We start from the raw sequence: 18,150 nt of genomic DNA, 5'->3' as shown, positions 1-18,150 counted from the left end.
AAATGACCCTTGGTATAAATGGGTTGGGTGGTTTTTATATAACTTATTTGCATAATGAAAAGAGACGGGCAACACTTGCTGTTAACTTACGTGATTATATAGTTCTCATTAAGGCACTTAAATTGCAAGCAATTTGCATCACTAAATAGGTACAGTGGTACCTCGGGTTACATACGCTTCAGGTTACAGACTCCGCTAACCCAGAAATAGTACTTCAGCTTAAGAACTTTGCTTCAGGATGAGAACAGAAATCGTGCTCCGGCGGCGCAGCAGCAGGAGGAGGCCCCATTAGCTAAAGTGGTGCTTCAGGTTAAGAACAGTTTCAGGTTAAGTACGAACCTCCGGAACAAATTAAGTGCTTAACCCGAGGTACCACTGTATACAGATCTAGCTCAAGGATTTGAGCTGCAGAAAGAGGGCACCCCAGAACCCCCTGCAAGTTTAGTTCTGAGGTGCATTGCCTGTAAGGGGAACTGGCCATGCCAAAAGCATTCCTGTCTTTAAACCAGTTTACACAAGGTAGGAGGACACTTTTATCTGGGCCCAAGGAAGAAAGGATTACTAATATGCATGTAGTGTGCTTCAGTAACCCTGACTTGGAAAAGAACATCAAGGTTATTTAGGTTGTTGTCCTGCATAATCTTCCACCACCAAGAAATTGCAGGGGTTGCTTGTGTCAAGATTTAAAACCTCTTAATTCTGCATTAAAAATGTTTCAAATAATAAAAACCTTGGACACAGGTTGGTGGCGCCTGACACCCACGCAGGGTAGGCACAAGAGGTAGTGATTGATGAGTGGCTTTGTATAAACACCTTGTGCCTCAAAGGGCTGTGTCCCTATTGAATCCCTTTTCTCTCTTTTCTTAACAGGTGGGTGGCTGGGCAGTGGAGCTCTTGCTCTGCAACCTGTTCCAAAGGCATCCAGATCCGAGAAGTGGCATGTGTCTATCAGCTGCAGAATGGCACCTATGTCAACACTAGGGATCTTTACTGCCTCGGCCCGAAGCCAACACCAATTCAAAGCTGTGAAGGTCGAGACTGCCTTTCCATATGGGAAGCATCGGAGTGGTCTAAGGTAAAGAAGTCTTGGTGGGAGGAAAAGGACAGAAATTCCACAATAAAAACCCCAAATTGGAGTCTACTAAACATGAGCAAATCCTACTTCATGTGATCCATAATTAACCTATTTTTAAAGATAAATATCAAAGGGGCATTTTGTGGAAGTCTTAAAATTAATATTTTCCCCCAGACTATTAAGAATCAGTGTTTTCTAGTCAGGATTAGCCAATGTGGTGCCCTACAGATGTTGTTGGACTACGACTCCCTAATCCTTCTGGCCACTGCCTATGCTGGCTGGGGCTCATGGAAGTTGTAGTCCAACAATACCCAGAGAGCAGCACATTGACTACCCTGATGTAGGTGCTTTTACATGCCCCAAATAGCACCTGCAAAAGCAGATTCCCAGAATCCAGTTCTGGGACCTAGGGTTGGGACATATCCAGTGGCACCTCCTGAAGCAGCTCAAGTTGGTGGGGTTTGCCCCCATGAAGAGGAAGAAGAAGAAGAGTTTGGATTTGATATCCCGCTTTATCACTACCCTAAGGAGTCTCAAAGCAGCTAACATTCTCCTTTCCCTTCCTCCCCCACAACAAACACTCTGTGAGGTGAGTGGGGCTGAGAGACTTCAGAGAAGTGTGACTGGCCCAAGGTCACCCAGCAGCTGCATGTGGAGGAGCAGGGAATCGAACCTGGTTCACCAGATTACGAGACTACCGCTCTTAATCACTATACCACACTGGCACATGCATCCATACTATATCATATGATGAGTTTGAGTTCACAAAAGCTTATGCCATTATAAATTTGTTCGTCTTTAAGGTGCCACAAGAATCTTTTCTTGTTTAGGTGGTTCAAGAAGTACATTCCAGAATTTTCTTCAGGCCAGCAGCACACTTATAGCACCATCCAGGGGGGTAAAACTAGTCACCATGCAACAGAGCCAAATGCTCTAGGTGTATTCACAGAGTCGTTTTCTCAACACACAGTGACTCTGTATGTATTAGGAAAAGCAGGCAGTGATTGATGTAAGACCAATTTTAGTAATACTTCTCCCCACTCCCCACTGTTCTTCTGCTGTGTGTCTACCAAAACTTGCTATTTTGCCTTGTTTGCTCAAGGTTGTGTCAATGAGTCTTGTGATTGCTTTCAGGAAAATAGATTTTAGGAATATCGCTGCCAAGAGGTTATTTCCACAAAAGTAATATTGTGACTTTTAACAACATTGAGTCCTACCACTAGCTCTGCATAATCTTTTATGGTGTAGTTCATATTTTTCAGCTGGCATTATTGAGTTCCTATCACAAAAACCTTTAAATATATTTTCTAGCTCTTTCACAGGCTTAGAAGGGTGAAGGATCAGCTGAATGTTTAATATAATGAGTGCCTTGGTTGCTTTCGGACTCCTGTCTAAATTAAATGAGCAAAGCTCCTTAATTAAGTGTGTGCATGGCGTTGGGTTTCAGGGTTAGCCAATCCTTAGCTTCCAAGTATCTGCATCTTGAATTTGTTCCACAAATATGAATTGTGCTATGTGAGAGATTCATCAGATAAAGGATCCAGCTAAACCACTTCTTTGCAATACATGGTTTTTTAATAACGTTAAAGTGAGAGGTGTGTTTTCCTTTAATCAATTTTGTGTCTTGATTGGTAAATGTAAACCAGTTGTTTTGTTAAAAAAAAGCCTCAGATGGGCATTTGCTGTTAATTGACCTAATGCTGCATGTTTCTGAGAAGGAGAATAATTGTTATGTCATTTTAAGTATATTGTACATGGTTAATACAAAATAAAAAAATCCCTTCCAGTAGCACCTTAAAGACCAACTAAGTTAGTTCTTGGTATGAGCTTTCGTGTGCATGCACACTTCTTCAGATACAACACGAAAGCTCATACCAAGAACTAACTTAGTTGGTCTTTAAGGTGCTACTGGAAGGGATTTCTTTATTTTGACTATGGCAGACCAACACGGCTACCTATCTGTAAATGGTTAATACAGTTTACTTGTAGCATGAATAATCTTAAAATGAAATAATAATCTCAAATCTCAATGGTGCTGGTGGAAATTCCTGTATATTTCACATGAATTGCTTTGGGTTTTTCTGGCTGCCAAACTTGAATAAAATGCAAAATATAATCTGGTTATTAGTCAACCTATTACGTTCCTAAATCATAAAGCAAAGGTTCACTTTCATTGTGGAGAAAAATAATGAATTCTTACTTTAATGGGGCACAGTAGCAATTTTTTGAGATGATGCATTGCTCCACCACATTCAGTGGACTGACATATATGAAGAGGAATGTGTGGATCTGGTCCTACTTTATATAGTCATTAGTAAGATTCCCTGCTTCTGCTTTTCAGGGCCTTTTAAGTTCTGGTTATGTTTAAGGGAAAGGGCCATAACTCAGTTCCTTGCATGCTGACAGCCCTGGTTCAGACCTTGGCATCTCCCATTAAAAGGATCTCAGGTTGCGGGGCTGAAAAAGACCTTTGTCTTGACTACATACATTAACAAATGAAATGCATCAGCCCTGCTAGTACCAGTCTGAACAAATCTGCTTATACTTCTCGTGCATAAACTTTGCAAAAGCCAGACAAGTTTCCAGCAGGGCTGACTTGTCACCCCAAGTGGTTGGGCACAACTCTCCTCTCGCACACATTTACACAATCCAAGAGGGTCTCATCAGGATTCCTTTCCACAGGTCAGAATATGTATTATATTGTAAGTCACTTTGAGTTTGCTTTTTTATTTTTTTAAAAAGCAACTCGTAAGTGCAATCATGGAAAAGAGAAAGAAGAAATACCACGGCCAGCTCCATAGATTAACAAAGCCGGGCATTTGGCAAGGTCCTAAGACTATCAGAAGGCCCACTGCCCTCCCTGCCTACCATTCTTATATTGCACAGAATAACCAGTAAGTTCTGATGCAGCAAAGGAGAATTATCAGTTTTCATGTCCTGCCTCTTCTGACTTGAGGAGACCTACAGAGGGTGCCGTGCCCAAGGACCAACAGAATCCTAGAACTCAATCAGAAACATGTGCCCCAACATTTTCTGCTATACTGCAAGGCATTTTGGGGCACATCTCTGTTATCATATGCTGAGAATTTTCACATTCCCCAAAATGACACTTGTTGCGCCCAGTGATTACAGTGCAGTCTGGCTGGTCCTGATTTCCTGTTTTAGAGGAGGAGACTAAAGCAGCTGGCAAGCCTTTTGAATCCTTTCCTGTCTTGTGTTTTAATGCTGCTCCACAGCACCAAGTTATTCAGCCTCCCTCTCTTTTTTTGAGGATGGTTACAGCCGGCCACTCATTTCAAGACCAGCTGTTGAGTTTCAGCATCCTTACAATCTTAAGGAATCTTTCCCAGTAGCCAGCAGAATTCTATTCTTGCTTTCACACTATGAAGATGTTACTTTCCATAAGGGGGTCATGCAATGAGCAGCCATAAATTAAGTGGAAGACTTCCCAGATTTTCTTCTTCTTCAATAAGTCACTTTGCAGTTGCTGTGAAGTATTTCAAAGCATGTCTGTTTGCTTGCCAGCTCATAAACACTTGTCATTCATGTCCTTAACAGGGTCAACAGGTCATGACTGCCTGGATTGTATTTTTTTAAGACGATTAGACAGGCATGCTGAGATCTGCCCGTTTATTGTAACGTATATCAAGTTGAGTCCTGCTTCCATGCTAGACCCCCTAAATAGAGAAACTTATTGGAGCGCATTCAAAAGATCTCATGGAGTATCTCATATCTCCAACTATTTATTCAGTGTCAAGTCCACAGTTTCTTCTGTGCTGATCCCTTGAAGGGTGTGTGTGAAGATTGATGCTCCAGAAAAAGCTAGTGTTTTTATTAGGACTGAGCAGTTTCGTGAACATTTTCCGCAGTGTCAAAAAGCACCATAACTGCTTGGCAATGTTGCTTACTCGCTTATTTGACAAATATTATCCTGAATAGTCTTTGTTTGCCTTTAGTGACATCATCATATTCCTGATTGGCTAGAAATACTCATGTGACAAGGGCTGGAAGCATTACTCTCACTCTCTTTTTTCATAATAATTTTTATTAGTTTTCAATTAGTCCAATAATAACCTTATTATAACAATACCAATCATAATACAATTATTAATACTAATTGTTCAACACCAAATTATATAATTTAGATAAAGTGACCCCCCGCATGCTAGATTTGATGGTTTGATGATTTTCTTTATTTCTGCATTCCAAAATCTTATTCATTTCAATTGCATTCCGGTCATAATAATCCCCTATATAACAACTGCAATATTAATAACTCCTATTTGTGTTGACGCATCAAATGATTTGTAAAACTACAAGTGAGGAACTCAAACTATATCCTTGTTCTTCCTGTGTGTGGAAATTATTCTGTCCATGATGTTTCTTGCTGTCCTTGTAAGAAGTTACGTCTTTCTTTCCCCTGGTTGTTGCTGTTATCCGTCATGCCTTGGGTGAAGCTGATATCCCATTGTTGTTTCAGAAATTTCTCCATTGCTCTGTCCCGTGCTTCACAGACTCTTTTCATCGTTCCTTCCAGCTCAAGATATATAAGCAATTATACTTCCAATTAAATTAAATTAAATTCCAAGTCCTCTTAGCATTATTCATTTGACTTTGTAAATAATAAAGGGGAAGAGTCAGCTCTAAGTTTCCATCATAAACCTTTTGCAAAATAGAGCTTCCCTCCCTTTTCCCTTTTTTTTACACACACAGTTCCGTTTGATGTTATATTCCATATTTATAATCCAATTTCTTCCATACTCGCTTGTACAAATATAATCTAAACTAACATTCAGAGGAGGGTTGCTGAATCATAAATGTAGAGAAGAAAACTTTAAATAAAGAAACCATAGGCTCCCCTCCCACCCCACCGTCTTGCACTGAATGAAGTCTTATCCAAGTTCAAACCTTAAAGTCTTTGCAGTTGGTTTGTTCCGCAGTTTGTGATCTCATCTCTTCTAGCACGCGCCTGTACTTTAGTCCAATTAAGCTCCAATTAACAGGAGAAGCTCTGCTTCTTAATGGCGACTTTGGAAGGTTTTCGGCAGGCGAAGTGCTTTTGCACTCAGCGCCTCCCGGAACCCCACATTTCTTGCTGGAGCGAGAACCAGGTACCGAGACAAACTGCAAGTGAAGCCTGTTTCCCCACCCCCTCCATCACTGGGGGGAATTTGCAAGGAAATTACCCTCAACCATCCTTGCTTTTCCTTTGCCAACAATCTCCTGCTATCGTGGGGGAGAGTAGAACCAGAAGCCAGCATTACTCTCACTCTTAATGAGCAGTATTTGCTCTCTGTGATGTCAACATGTAAGCCAATCTGGTTGGCTGCATAGTGTTGTGACCTCACCACATTTAGTATATGAGCTTTGATTGGCTAGAACCGTCCTATAGAATTCTCAACCGAAACTAAATAAACAAAATACCAAAAAGCAGAAGAGGGAAACGGGGAAAACAAAGTGAATACATTGTGCATGATCAAGGGTATGGGTGAAAATATTTTATCTCCCTGCCCCAAAGCTAGAAATTTTGGCCTGAAAAGCAGAACAGGCAATCACTCGGCACAGTTCTAGATTTTATCTTGATGGATACATTGATGGATTTTCAATGTATGTGGCAAGACAAGTAACATAGTCTTTGGCAGAAGAGGAACTGCGGCAGAATGGATACAGTACTGCATGTGACAAATAAAGGGCAGAACAGAAAACAATGCTTCTTACATCCCTAGTTGCATGTGTTCAGGAAGGCCTATGCAAAAGCTACTGCTTATGAGTAGGCGTTTCGTGTGAACAGGATCCCTGATTGTGTGGATGTCCCAAGGATACAAAGCCCCTATGTGGCAAGCAGGAGCTTGCACTGTGCATAGAACCATGTGCACATGTGGTTGTTGAAAGAAGCTGTGACATCGGGGACAGAGCTAAATATTCAGCCATGTTCCACACTTTTCCCTGCTAATGCCCTACACCAGAAGTTCACAAGCTGATCTGTAGCCCGCCAGTGATCCATGAACTTCAATGAGGTGGTTTCATGATGTGTCCACATTAAACATTTGTATTGGTTTTATGTGTTTTTATTGTTTCCTTTATGTCACAGATTGCATTACAGTTTGAATTTAAAATGTGGCTCGCAATATTTTAAGTCTGAAATATTATTAAGCTCAGTTTTCCTTCCAATATTATCTGCCAGTCAAACTAATTTAGAATCAGCCCTGGTGTGTAGCATACCCCCCCTTGTTTTTGCACATTTAAAATGAAGATTTAACAACTGTATTGGTGAAACTCCACCTCACCCCATAATGGGGAATGTATTGATAACAGTGCTAGTTGTCTTCATACACACCATACATTTAAAGCATGCACACACACTGCAGCACACTGGGAACTGCAGTTTGCTTCTCACAGGTTTATAATTCCCACCCTTAACAGATGGCAGTTTCCAGGATTCTTGGTGTGTGTGTGTGTGTGTGTGTGTGTGTGTGTGTGTGTGTGCTTTAGATGTCCTTTGAAGATATGCTGTGTACATAGCCTTGGATGGATGATGGCTAGAGTTAATGTCAAACATCAATCTCCCACCAATATGCCCACAATCTCCCAGTCAAAATTTTATGAAGATTCTTGTGAGAAACATTTGGGAAAGCAGAACTCTTTACATCTGAAACCACTTAGGAAAAACTTGTTGGCAACAATAGATTTTTGCTCCGTTTTCGTCCAAGTCAGTTTTCATCAACAACCAATGATTGTGCCCATTGCTTTGCAGTGCTCGTTCAACTGTGGGCAGGGGAAGAAGAAGAGAACTGTCACATGCACCAACCCCCAAGGGAAGTGTGATTCAGCCACTAGGCCGAGGGATGAGGAAGAGTGCGAGGATTACACGGGCTGTTATGAGTGGAAAACAGGAGACTGGTCCAAGGTAAGGCCATGCTTTCAGCCCTGTATGGAGCCTTAATTCAGTAGAGCAGATACGGCCACTGGTTATCTCTTAGTGACTGTTAACTTTTAGAGAGACCACAAGTCTGTGATGGAGCACATCATTTCCATCCAGAAGGTCTGCCTGAAACCCTGGAGAGCCCCTGGAAATAACTCTACCAACCTCAATCTGTTCCACCACTGCCATTGCAGACGTTCTTCTTTGCTCATCTTAACTCTGTTTTCCAAGGGATCCCTGCTTGAGAATTCTGGTATCCCAGGATGCTCAGGGTGCAAGAGGTTTCCATGGTGTTCTCTTGGCCCAAAACAGCCACACAGAATGGAAGGTGTGTCAACAATATTGGGCTGGGTGGACTAATGATCCGATTCGGCATAAAGGCAGCTTCCTGTGGCTCTAAGCCCCTCTACATTTCTTGCTCTCATGTTTGCAGAGGGAACTGTATACACTAATCAAACTGAGGAATCAAAGCTTTTACATGTAGTGCAATATAGCTAAGGAAACACTATTCCCATTGTCTGAGCCAAGGAAATCCAAGGTAAATCATAGAAGCATGAGAAAAATGTAGGAAAATTCAGTTTAGCTCTGTTAAAACTAGGATTGCAAGCATGGATGGAATCTTCAAGAACAGGGTGGAGACGTTGATGGCGTGCCCATGTGAAACTATGCCCCCATAGCTGCTTTATGGTTTCCAAACTCTTGATACTGTGCCCATGTATTATTAGCCACTGAGCCAAGGAGAGGAAGCTGTTCCTCAAAAACCCATCTAGTTAGGAGGACTCGAAATAAATTCTCACAATAGTTTATTGTCACTTCCAAATTCTCAAACTGGGATTGAGCCTACCCCATTGGAACAGGAATTGGTATATTTGGACTGAGATCAGCAACATACATATAAGGCCAAGAAGCCACATTCGTAAGTGGGGCTACAGACGACATTTCATTGTTGTGAGGCATTCTTGTTACTTGAATATGTTGGGGATTTTCCTTTTGCAGAGGGTGACTGAATAAATGAGCATTGAAGTAACAGGAGATGAGCCAAGAGGGAGAGGATTAAAATATGGCTCCCTCTGTGTGGATTGGTGGATCTCTTTAAGATCTTTCCTTCAAGGCCTACCAGAGCACCTTATAAGAAGGCCACATAGTTCAGACGTTCTAACTTTGGCATTCTGGCTATGCTGAAACACTTACTAGGGCAGCTGCAGTACAAGCACATCCCTGGGGCTTCATATGATTCCTTTATACATGGGCAGTATGTGACCATATAAATCTGGTTTTGTGGAGTCAAGCAAATGTTAGGTTAAGAAAGTAGAGACTATAGTTAGTGTCACAGATTTACACCTTTTTGTTTCAGCTTTAATTCCCAGGATCCTTTGACAGTTTTGTTCAGTAAGGTGCTGAGAATTCTGTTGCAGAAAGCCAAAAATGATCCCTTTCCAGAATGCAGTGCGGACAAATATTCTGTTAATTTTCCCTTAGTGTATATCAAGTCCCTTTACATTACTAGATTCCATGTTTTCACAAGGAACAGGAATTTCCCAGGAATATTGTATTCTACCTTGGTCATATAAGCCTGTGGAGGGGGGAGGGGAATATTTAAATACTTATTTTATATATCAATGCATCTATTCCTAGACTTATCCTCAAAATACACATTTTTGTATGCATGTCTGCACCTTTTTCTTGAGCCAAGATCCGTATTGCAAGATTTGAAGAAGTGTCAAATCTGATGGATAGTTGCTTTAATGTCTGTGCATAGTCTGGAAGCTTCAAATTAGGTCAATTCACTTAAAAATGCAGTCTGAACAAAATTCTCCCCCATGTCTAGTTAATAGACATATCTTATCTTTGCCCACCTAATGGTCTTTAAACAAAGAAGCTGCTTTTTCCAAAAGAATACACAGAATGCAATTAAAAGCAGACAGGTTCAGTAGCTTCACCTTAGTTTCCAAAAACTAGAGCTGAATTATGTTGTTAGTGACTGAATTCTAGCAAAAAAACAAACCCCACCTAGTCCATTCTGGGTGAAATTTCCACTTTTGACCTGTTGACAGCAAGGGTTTTTGTGGCCTCAGGTGGCCAAAGTAAGTGTGACTATGGGTCCCTTCAGACTGGTGTGTTATTCTGGGTATATTCTGCAATAATTATTGACACCGAGGGTCAGTGTTGGATTAATTCTGCTTTGTTACGTACTTATTCTACAATGCTTCCCTACGTGACCACATTATTGCTGTCCAGAGAAGCTGATGCACAACAAAAGGGGACCAGTAACCAACCGTAGAGCATTTGTGATATGAAAAGTTATAGGATTTCAGTAGGAAATTGCAGGATATGCACTGATTGGAAATGAATTAGTATTACTGCTCCCAAACCTCTGCAGGCACAAAGAGCATTAAAAGCAGGGTCATGTATGACTGCCCTGATAGCATCATGAGCACAAATCATCATATGTACAATAATAAAGAAGGATGGCTGGAGGGGCCCTATATGAACTTGCATCTGAGAGAGGGCCTTCTCACTTATTCACTCCCTGCTAAGCCAATATTTAGGTCACACTGAGAATTTCTATCACCAAATGTTTGGAATTTTGAACATTATATTATTCATAACCTGGAACATAGAACCAGAAGGGCCAGCCAATATAAACAGCCACTGTGTATTAACAGGTGAAATAACATTTTTTGAGGCTTACAAAACAAAAACCCCTCCTCTTCAGGCTATGAATTGACCATAGAGTCTATTTTTCAGAGTGGAGCATATGAAATAGTTGCAGTGCTCTCCAGTTTTTCCCTTCGAACTGTCATAAAGCAGGATTTGAAAAAAGTACAATGACTGACAGCTGTGGAACTATGGCAACCAAGGATGGTGCAACTGGCAGCTTATGTTTCTTTCATTTCTGGGCAAGAGCGGAATTCAGCTGATACTAATTCACTGAATTAGCCCTTGGGGCCCTCAAATAATTATCTAAAGCCATCGGTCTCCTATTTCATACTGAAGCCTATGGGTGGAACCCAATGGCTGTTGCTTTGCTGATGGAACACATCCATCAGCAGAAAGAGGGAGGGGGCCATTTTCAGTCATTCCTCCTCCTTCCTGGCAGATAGTCTATATCTGGCTGCAGCCCCCACCCAATCTGTTCTGGAGGGTTAGGGGACTATCCAAGAAGCCATTTGCATGCAGCCTGCTTACAAACACAGCCTCGAGAGCAATGCTCATCCAGGAAACTACAGGGCATGTATCTAGTTAACAGTAAACATTTATATATAGCTTTACAATGTTAAAGGTGGTTCACATTAAATCACCACCCTATAGGCAAGTACTATTGTCACTGTAGGATCTTGCCTCAGGCTAGGGGTGTAAGAAGGCACAGATTTCTGTTCTAACCCATGTTCATTGCATGCAGAGCTGTGTCCGTTCCACTGCAGTTTGGCTTCTGACAAAAGCTATGTCATACTGTCTGCTGTGGCAGAATTCTACATAATTAATTGCCATGAATTAAATAATTCCACGGCATTCCTTTCTGTACAAAGGAAACACAATGCAAAAGCGGGGGTGGGGGGTACACCTTCAGTTTTGTATCACTTGCAGACAAAAACAGCACCAGCAAATACCGATCATGTTCTCTGGATTGATTTCTGTTCCGAACGTGGGACAAATAAGCAAGCGTCATCCATTTCCACTCACACTCTCATTTCCATTTCCATGGATTCCTCCACCAACTCTGCCTAAGGACCACCTAGTAATTTTCATGGCAGAGAAAAGAGTTGAATCAGGGACTTTCCAGCTGACAGCTCTGACTCTTATCAGCCCATTCTGCAGCACTACTAACACTTTGCTACTGCTGGAAGATTTTGCTTTCCCAGAAGACTGGAGAAGGCAGAGCAGAAACTGGCTCCCAGAGGCAGAATCACAATGTGCATTTATTTACTTATTTCAAGTAGGAGATAAATAGCTATGTATTTAAGGCCTGCCTATGATAAGCAAGCAGCCCCCTTCTTTTCCCCCCTTGCTGGGTGGCGAGCATGGGAATCTGGCAGAATGCCCATGTTCCATGCCCCCACTCCAAGCTGGGAAACGATTCTTACTTTCCATGTCACACACCTGACTGGCAGTGCCTCTCCACGAGGCACCCCGGGGACCCATATCCGCCTGGAACACATTTTGAAGCATCAGCAAGAACTTGGCAAACGAGAGAGCATTGAGAAGGCTCCTGCTGCCGCTGCCAAGTCATGTCACTCATGATAAAGTGCATTTGAAAAATTGCCTCTAGCCACCTGCCCTCCCCTGCCGTGAGGAGCTGCCAATTGCTTCTTCGGCATCCTTGTTTCTGCAATCCTGGCTGCAGGTATCCATCCCAGTAGGACATGTGAAACCTGGGGAAAGTCTCATTTCCTGTCAGAATAACCTCTCTTTTGTCCCGTCCCCCCAAGATGTCTTCTATGCGGAATTATCAGTCATCCATCATTGTGGGAGTAATGAGAGACTTCTAATTGCAACTGAATCATTTTGGCAAGATCAAGTGTAAACCATATTCTATAAAACCAGGGAGAATAAAGAGAGAGAGAACAAAAGAAATCCAAGGTACGCAGGGGGAAATTTTATTAGAAACAATCTTTCTAATAAACTGTATTACAGATTACATTCTGTTTTAGCTGTTGCCACAGGCATAAGAGCCATCATGACATAGAAGCTAAGATACTGGGCAATAAAACAGAAAGGCCCCATTAAAACATCACAAACTTGTAGCCTTCACCAAAGCCTCTTTGCTCATTCTCAAGTCAATTTTTTTTCATGCAGACACCCATTAAACCAGGGGATTGGAACTCCTATCAGCCCCTGCAAGTATGGTCCAAGGCGTGGGATTATGGGAGTTGTAGTTCAGCAACATCTGGAGGGCCACAGGTTCCCCATCCTTGCATTAAACACTCAGTTCGCATCCAAACTATACATTTAAAGCACATGGCTTCCCACAAAGAACCCTGGAAACTGTAGTTTGTTAAAATTTATGGAAATTGTAGCTCTTTGGGGATAAAATGCAGTTCCCAGGATTCTTTGGGAGAAGACTTGTGCTCAAAATGTGCTTTAAGTGAATGGTGTGGCCGTGAGCCTAGCCTCAGCCTCCCACATCTTCTGTAGTATGGAAAGGATAATACTGCTCAGGGGAAGAGAATATTGACGTATTTAGGAAAATTGGGTAAGTGAATGCATAAGAACAGGAGAGGTGTACATGGTCAGGGACTTCAACTACATACTGCTTTGAAACCACAACCCAAAATGATGGGATGCAGCCGTTGCAGGCCTCTAGGTCGATTGGGAAGTGACAAGGAGAAATTCCATTGGATTAACTTAAGAAAAGTTTTAGTTTTAGGTGGGTTGAGCCAAAATACATCTGGTAGCACCTGTCTGCAGATTACAGGTGATATTGTGCTGTTTAATCATGCCCACCCCCCATTTTACATACTGGTTTGTTTTTGGAGCAATGATGAAATGTTTGCAAAGAGATTTTGAGGAGGGTTTTTTAAAAAAATACGAGACACAGCCAGCCAGACATTTAGAACATGTGATTCTTCAGCCCATGCCAGAGGGCTTGTGCAGATGGAATCCTCATGGACGCCGTGTACAGATCCTCTGCGTACTGCTCAACATGCAGATGTTGCACGTACAAATGTCGCCTGCAGAAATTTCTGGTGATGCAACAGTTGGGTTTGCATTCCTTCCTGCAGCTCTTTGCAAGATTTATTATTGCCCCAAGAAAGAAAGCAATAAGGTGATAAGGTTGCCAGAGCTCCTTTAGGGAAAGTGCACGGGAGGGCGGAGGGGGGAGTTATCAGTAATGCTAGATGATCAGATCTTTACATTTTCAGGTGCTTCATTTGTAAAGGAATTTCACATTGGTATCACCTCAGACTGGGTTGCTTTGTCAAAGTGGTTCTATGACTACATGCTAGAAATTAAGACAAGGGACTTCTGGGTCATCACAACCATCAGGAAAAGTCACCTTCTCCATTGCAGGAAAGACTTATTTCCATTGCTGGTCAGTTGCAGTTTTTGAACAGTGCTTAAGCATGGCTGGGGCCACAATGCAAAAGGGGAAAGGGATGGGGAGGGAAAAGGAAAAATTAGGGCACCAGTTCTGATAATGATAAGAGCCAAAGTTGGCCAGCAGAGCCAATGGAGCAGGTCAGGTTTCCCATCTCTCCCTCTGCTTTAGCCTTTCATGTGTTCTTCTTACCAACTGCATCCCCCTTCCCCTCTCTTCCTACTTTGGCATACATATACTTCCAGGAAGCAGATGGATTTATGTACTTGTCATCTTGAACTCTCTGCTCTTTGAAAATGGTGAAGTCATTTTTAATTACACGCAGAGATGAAAATGCTGGCCCCATCTTGTTCTCAATATCACCTGGACTTAAAAAATACAGCTTGGAGGCAGTTGGGGGGGGGGACTTGGTAGGTAGATGCCCCTTTGCATTCTACAATATACTTCTAAGATACATTTTTTTCCTCACCTCGATGTAATTTATTCCTTTTCCCAATGTTGAACTATTCCCCTTGAATTCAGAAGGCGTTCCATTTCTTACCCCCACTGGAATCAAACAAATCATTTCCTTGACACAAAAAACTGAAAGATGGTTTTTGACAAGACTAGGGACAATCATTATATAGCTTTGTTGTTTCTTTCCCTCTTTGTCCTTTGCTGTCTCCCCCCCTTTTTTTAAGCTGTGAAAAGTACATATCTTAAAGTCTGCTATAGACTAATTAGATTGCAGCTCAGGTGACCTTGGTGGCACAGAGTGCCTTCCATCAGGTTTGATTGGTGGCCCAGCTGTGCCCCTATCTGGACAGGGATAGCCCAACTTCTGTTGCTCAAGCTCTGGTAACGTCTAGGTTAGATTACTGCAACATGTTATACATGGGGCTGCCTCTGAAGACTGTTCAGAAACTTCAGCTGGTGCAGAAATCAGCAGTCAGGTTGCTCACCAAGCCAAGATGGTTTGAGCATATGACACCAATCCTGGTCCAATTGCACCAGCTGCCTATTAGTTTCTGGACCCAATTCCAAGTGCTGGTTTTGAGCCATATAGCCTTAAACAGGTCAGGACTGCAATACCTCAAGGACCTCCTCTCCCCATATAAACTGACCCAGATCCTGCCCATTGTCTATGTTCCAGTAGTTCTGAATTTATGATACTAAAAGTAGTTGTTGGAGTTGATTGAATGTTTATGGGAAAATGTATCATTTACTGATTAATGCTGGAATCTTTAGTCCAAAATAATGGCATGGGCATGCAGGACGTTGATTTTGCAAATCATCCTTTCAAGATCCAATCCTTCATTTTAGGTTATGAAACTACAGCCATGTTCTGTCGGTGAATGATTTACTGGAAATCTATCTGCCACATTCAAGTCTACTTTTCTTTCAGCCTTTAAAAAGAGTAGGATAGTTGGTTGAGAAGGGACAGGAGAGTAGTTTTATGCTCCGTCACAGCTAACTCACTGGATCTGAGGGAGGCCTTCCTGCTCCATCAGCTCTGTCCTCTGGCCCAGCCGGTATCCAAACATACACCCCCATTTGCCAATCCTGGGTGCAGGTTTGGATCTGGCTCCTGATAGATTCCGCAGGCTTATGCCCCTGCCAGCCATCCAGACTGAGCATTGATCCTAAGCCACCCTTGTTGGGGCCTTTGGAGGAGCCTTTGCCATCCTGCGATGCCACCACACCAAGAGGGTGAGCAGACATACCACTTCACACCACCTGATACCTACTCCAAACAAGAGTTTTCCCAATATATATCTACCCCAGCACCCAATGCCAGTTGCAAATCTTTAATTTTTAAGTGGAAGGCCCATATAAGTCATACTACAGCCAATGAGTTAGAAACAGGCATATATACATCCTACCAGACTAATCTTACCTCATTTTTAAAAATGGGATTACTAGTGTAGTAGATTGTTGGACTGCTGTGGACATAATTTATCTTGATTTCTGTAAAGCATTTGGCTACAACCGTCTTTTTTTAAAAAAAGAAAGTACAGGTATAGGGAGGTAGGGAATATCTGGCTTAGCTACGCAGAATATTATAGTTCAGCACAAGCTGAATATGTGTCAGCAGTGTAATGTGGCTGCAAAAAGGTGGAGCTAATGCAATTTGCAGTTGAATGTTTAGAGAAACCTTTTGATGGTAAGAGCAGTTTGTCAATGAAAGCAATGGTCTAGAAGAGCAGCCTTTCAACCTTGGGACCCCAGATGTTATTGGACTACAACTCCAATCATCCCAGACCACTGGTCCTGCTAGCTAAGAATGGTGAGAGTTATAGTCCAAAATCATCTAGGGACCCAAGGTTGAGGAAAGGCTGATCTAGAGTGGTAGTGGGCTCCCTCTCACTGGGGTCTTCCAGCAGAAATTGGACTGGATTTGCTTTATTAGTTCAGATGCCATGTATGCCCCTCTTCAACTTGCTGATTCTCTGAATCAAACATCAGCCACGTGAGACATCGATATGAACGTGCATGTGTATATGAAGCAGCTAATAGAATTTTTTAACATGTCTGATGAAATTATTCTTTAAGTTCTTTTTAGAAATGGATATTAACCTAGCAGGGAGAAGAGTTCCAGTGAAGTCTGCTCCTTACCATTCTTATTTTATATGTTCGGGGATTTCTTCTTTTGATGGGGACCATTTAAACATACATTTCCATCACCACATCTTACAGGTTCAACTGGTGCACTGTTGAACTATATATCTGGACCAGGACGTCAAAATTATCTCCCAGTGAAATCAGTGAGACTTGTCTCCCAGTCAGGCTGTATAGGATTTAACATTTTTGGTACAAATTACAGCATTATCAACATTTACTTCCCTTCTGCCCTTAGCACCCTTGCTGTTCCCAAAGTACAATGCCATGTGTGCAAGAATCCCTCATGTGTACACTTTTCTGTATTCCCTGTTTCCTGGAAAGCTGATTCCCACCCCCATCCCTAAAATAAGCCAGATGTCTCCTTAGCTGCCAAACCCAGGCAGTTCAAGATAGATGTTAAAGTCTGTCTTCCTGGCACTGAAAAGACTAATTGCATAGCCTAGGTGATGATCTTGGTTTCCCAGGAGAAGCAATCAAACTAAGCTCAAGGCAAGGAAAGAGAAAAAACACACACACTTGGTGGTTCTTTGTGTACTGAGAAGCAGAGCTGGCAGAAATTGTGGAAAAGGCGGAGGAAACCTTGAATCTTTGCCCTCTCTGTGGGCTCATAGATGCAGACACATAAATGTAGAGGCAGGTAAACATTTGCCGTTTGCAATACAGACCCCCGAGTGGTGTGTATGTGTATCTCCACACAAACATGCATCCATTTTGATTTGATAAAATCTTCATAAACATGAGAGATACTAGTCAAGCAACAGGTAAATTCGTATCCCACATATGACATGGTTTAGGGGCATAATTGTGACTCTTCCACTGACCACAGGCTGCAATAGATCTTTTGCATGCTTCATGGCAGGATCATGCAAACGTGTGTTAATGCTTTCAGACCCTTTTGAAGCTGGGAATAGCTGTGAGAAGGGCATTGTCGAGAAACCAGGTCTGTCTGCTTGTGTTGAAAGGACCACCCAGATAGATTTATATGGACCTAGCCCCAAGTGTGAGGATATGGTTATATTTAGTAATGTTAGACTTCCAAGCTACATATCAGGAAATGGAGAGATCAAGAACAGCAACAATGGAGAGCATACATGCATCATGTGTTGGCAAGGGAGGTACAATGTATATCACAGTAGGTGTTTAAAGCAACAGGGACAATGCAGAGAAGTGAGAGTTAACAGCCAAATGCTATGTTGCTTCGATTTGTTTCTGCTGCTGTTAGCTGCAAGTTGAGTGGAACTATCAGAACAGCAACCTGGTCGGGGGATTTGCACTTTCCTGGTGGTGCAAGGAAGGCAGCTGAGTCACTTTCCCCATTTGCATGGGAAAATATAACATATTATGTTTATTAGATTAGAAACAACTTGGCAGGGAGAGAACTGTTTTCACATTTCACAATAAAAGATGTTGAAGTCACTCACATTGATGTATGTGTGCCTGTGTAAAAGACATTGCAAATTTGTTTTCATAGTGTGCAGATGACTGGAACATGTTAAAAAAAAAGTGCAGGAT

The 18,150-nt window shown here is 42.1% G+C and overlaps 1 protein-coding gene across 3 annotated transcripts in view; it reads left to right on the top strand.

Annotated features, from left to right (window-relative positions):
- ADAMTS17 (ADAM metallopeptidase with thrombospondin type 1 motif 17) overlaps positions 1-18,150 on the top strand; it is a 185,062-nt gene that overhangs the window by 157,340 nt on the left and 9,572 nt on the right. For all 3 annotated transcript variants that reach the window (XR_014519045.1, XM_083475000.1, XM_083475001.1), the window contains 2 exons: positions 871-1,075; positions 7,830-7,982. Coding sequence is in view for 2 of the 3 variants with exons in the window: in XM_083475000.1 (XP_083331126.1) it covers positions 871-1,075; positions 7,830-7,982 (358 nt within the window). In the remaining variant the exon portion in view is untranslated. The remainder of the gene's footprint in view (positions 1-870; positions 1,076-7,829; positions 7,983-18,150) is intronic.

The sequence above is a fragment of the Podarcis liolepis genome (genome assembly GCF_965112155.1).
Source record: "Podarcis liolepis genome assembly, chromosome: 14".
Lineage (NCBI taxonomy): Eukaryota > Metazoa > Chordata > Lepidosauria > Squamata > Lacertidae > Podarcis > Podarcis liolepis.
Note: the sequence above shows the minus strand (reverse complement) of the source record. Positions and strands in the feature narration are given on the sequence as shown.